At 34.9% G+C, this 4,032-nt stretch overlaps 1 protein-coding gene across 1 annotated transcript; it reads left to right on the plus strand.

Annotated features, from left to right (window-relative positions):
* The first annotated feature begins 258 nt into the window (after positions 1-258).
* On the plus strand, positions 259-3,131 carry LOC125824172 (non-specific phospholipase C6). The gene is made up of 4 exons (XM_049503533.1): positions 259-614; positions 810-1,581; positions 2,476-2,652; positions 2,735-3,131. The coding sequence occupies exons 1-4, from the start codon at positions 291-293 to the stop codon at positions 3,037-3,039; spliced, it is 1,578 nt and encodes a 525-aa protein (XP_049359490.1). The 5' UTR covers positions 259-290; the 3' UTR covers positions 3,040-3,131.
* Positions 3,132-4,032: the final 901 nt, after the last annotated feature.

Raw genomic sequence — 4,032 nt, forward strand, 5'->3', positions numbered from 1 at the left:
ACCACTCGTTAAATTTTACCACTTTACAGTTTTACATGTAATTAGCTGTTTTTTTCTATTCACCCAATAAGACCCACAATGAGATGAAGACAATCTCCATTTAAAGCTTCCACAAACTTACATCTGCACATTTATTTCATTCATTCATCTGTCTGCCTTACAACTCTCCCACTAAATGTCTAGATCCTTCCTCTTTTTACTTCATCCTAACCATATACTCCTTATTTAGTTCATTTACCATTGCTATTGCTATTGCTATTGCTATTTCAACATTTTCTTGAGATTCAAGAATGGGTCATTTGAGAAAAAAGGCTCCACCTTTTTGCTCTGTTTTCTTGATTTTCCTAACTCTTTTATGGGGTTTTCAAAATACTTATGGAGAACAAAAACAACCCATTAAAACTGTTGTTGTGTTGGTTTTGGAGAATAGATCTTTTGATCATTTGCTTGGATGGATGAAGAAATCAGTGAATCCAAGAATCAATGGTGTTACTGGAAAAGAGTGTAATCCATTGTCTACTAAAGCTCAAGATACTGAAACAATTTGCTTTACTGATGATGCACAGTATGTGGATCCAGATCCTGGTCACTCTTTTGAAGATGTGGAACAACAGGTATGACCATCTCGTCTAAAAACTTAAAGTTCAGCTCTCACTCATTCAGGTGGAGTTAATTTTCGTATCGTTACTCAATTAATAGTTATAATGAAAGTGACTCTGACATAATAACTATTAGTTGGGTGAGAATACTTTAGAGAATTGAATTGCATGACTGTCTCGTCTAAAAGTTTAAACTTATGTCACAAATAGGTATTTGGCTCTGGCTCTGGCTCTATTCCATCAATGTCAGGTTTTGTAGAACAAGCACTCACTATGTCTGATAAGAATCTATCAAGAGCTGTCATGAGAGGATTTAAGCCGGAAAATGTCCCAATTTACGCCACATTAGTTCGCGAATTCGCTGTATTCGACAGATGGTTTTGTTCAATTCCAGGTCCAACACAACCAAACAGGCTATTTCTATACTCTGCAACTTCTCATGGTTCCACTAGTCATGTAAATAAGCAGCTAGCTACAGGGTATCCGCAAAAAACCATATTCGATTCGTTACACGAAAATGGATTGGATTTCGGTATTTACTACCAAAACATACCATCAACTCTGTTTTACAGAAATCTAAGGATGTTGAAGTACATGTTTAAGTTTCATCAGTATGATTTGAAGTTCAAGAAAGATGCTAAAAATGGAAACTTGCCTAATTTGACAGTGATTGAGCCAAGGTATTTCGGTATAATCGGATATCCAGCAAATGATGATCATCCATCACATGATGTTGCTGATGGACAGAAATTAGTTAAGGAGATTTATGAGACATTGAGGAGTAGTCCTCAGTGGAATGAGACACTTTTTGTTATTACTTATGATGAACATGGTGGATTTTATGATCATGTTAAAACTCCTTTTGGTGATGTTCCAAATCCAGATGGAAATACTGGGCCTGCACCTTCTTTCTTTAAGTTTGATAGGCTTGGTGTTCGTGTTCCAACGATTATGGTGTCTCCTTGGATCAAGAAAGGAACTGGTAAGTTTGAAATTTCCATCTATTTTTATTCAAGTATTTGGTGTTCGATTAATCTGAATTTGTGTCTAGTGTCAAGTATTCCTAGTGGAGAGGACTCCATTTCTAATTAGGCTCCGAAAGGGTGTGGTGGAACGGTAAATGTTACTTCAGGCTTAATTAGAAATTTCGTGAAAATGATATTACTTTGATTGGGAATGTTACAACCCCTCATTATAAAGATTGATTTCTCAGATGCTCACTCAACTAATCCTTATTATCTCAGAAAGTTGCATTAATTTCAATCTTTTTGAACATAGAAATGACTTTTTGAATTAATAACTGTGTTAGTTGAGTGTCATATGACATATGAGAAATCAACTGTCATTATGAACTCTCTAGGGCATGAATTTGACTTAGTCATATCATTGAACTCCGTAATTGCATGCTTAAAGCGAAAAAGGTTTGAAATTTGTTTAGACTAGTCAGGTTTTAGAGCTCCCTCACAAAGATGACTCTATTTCTAAGGCCCCTAGCCAACCGAATGGTGTAGTGGAACACGAAAGTTACTTCATTCTTCTTAATTATAGTTTTGAATTCAAGCCGTGAGAATGAAATGCACTCACAAGAAGTGTTTAAATTAAGCCCCTCGTAATGAGTTTTATACTGAGCGAATCTGACTAATTAGTCGGATCAATGAGTTTCGAAGTAAGACAAGATTGATCCAAACTTCTACATGCTCCTTTCATATGGATAAAGTAAAATATATTACAATACAGCAAAGATGTTCAGATCGTTCTGTACCACAATTTTTTATTATCTAACATAGTCACGGGATCAACTCTTTTTTTTTTGTGTTTTTCTCTGTGTCCTATTCTAGTTTTCGATTAACTAACATCACATTATTTTTTTATGCAGTAATAACCAAGCCTAAGGGACCTACACCAAGTTCAGAATTCGAACACTCATCAATTCCAGCAACAATAAAGAAAATATTCAATCTTACATCGAATTTTCTAACTCATAGAGATGCTTGGGCTGGCACATTTGAACATGTTGTCGCACAATTGTCATCTCCAAGAACTGATTGCCCTGGTAAGTACTCATACATTACTAGTTCTACTTTTATAGACGATTATCTTTCTAAATTTTCGACTGATTGATTGATTATTTGCAGAGGTTCTACCTGATGCATCTCCTTTGAGAAGCACTACTACTGAAGCTGATGAAACTCGGGCATTGTCCGAGTTTCAGAGCGAAGTAGTGCAATTAGCAGCTGTGTTGAATGGGGACCATTTTTTGAGCAGTTTTCCACATGAAATGGGGAAGAAAATGAATGTTAAAGAAGGTCATAGTTATGTAGGAGGTGCAGTTTCAAGATTTATTAGTGCAAGTAAAGAAGCTATTAAGTTAGGAGCAGATGAGTCTACTATTGTAGATATGAGATCTTCTCTCACTACTAGAACTTCTGTACACCACTAGATTTTTTTAGTTTTTTTATTTATATGTGATATCAATAAGCCCTTTAAATGTATATTGTTTTTTTTTTTTGTGGATTTTGGCATCCATTTATACTTTTGCCACTTAATTTACTAGAAGAGATTTTCTTTGTGTCAAGAGGATACAACAATCTATATATAATAAAAACAACAAAGAAGACAATGTTTTGCCCTATTTGCACCGTGTAGTTTTTCAACGAAGAGAATTCAGTTAAATCCCCGCTTTCCAAGCTAAGATTGTTTTGAATCCTCATTCCTGAAGCTAGTTTCGCGTTGTGTGTACAATAACAATAAATATATTTCAATCTTAAACTTCATTCCTCAATTACATTGGTGTGACATGAGCTTGACCAGTCTAAACGACACGATAAAAATTAAAACAAGGAAAGTCCTTTCACGAGAAGCTAATTTTTTGGGAAATGTTTGCAAGTTTAGACATGAAAGATGAATGTACAAGTTACAATGACGGCAATTAAAGGTGGGTCCTGAAAAAAATTGTATTGTTGTGTATACCTAGTACTTACTTATTAATTACTATTATTCACAGCACCATGTTTTTCATTATTTTGTCAACAACGTAACTCTAGAAAAAAAATTAAAATGAGAGTCACGGGAGAATGAATTGAGAGAGTCCATGCGTCATGCGTGACAACAAAAGTCTTAACACGTGATGGTTATATTCACTTGTAATTTTTCCCATATGTAATGACTACATACCATTAAAGCTGTTAAAACGGGTCAGTCCAACTTCACTCGGTTCAAGCCTCACGGGCGAAAGAAATTAATGGGCTAGAACGGACTGATCCTTCATTTGAAAGGGCCTAGAAATGATCAATCCAATCCTGGAAGGAACGTGGACTGGGTAGGCTAGCACTTTTTTTTCTTTTGAAATTTAAAATTCTGTCAATATATTAAGGTTTTAAAGTCTAATAAAATTATATGAAAGTACATAATAGTTACAATCGTAACATACATT

Source organism: Solanum verrucosum, unplaced genomic scaffold, assembly GCF_900185275.1.
Source record: "Solanum verrucosum unplaced genomic scaffold, falcon-dt-bn FXZP01000088.1, whole genome shotgun sequence".
Classification (NCBI taxonomy): domain Eukaryota; kingdom Viridiplantae; phylum Streptophyta; class Magnoliopsida; order Solanales; family Solanaceae; genus Solanum; species Solanum verrucosum.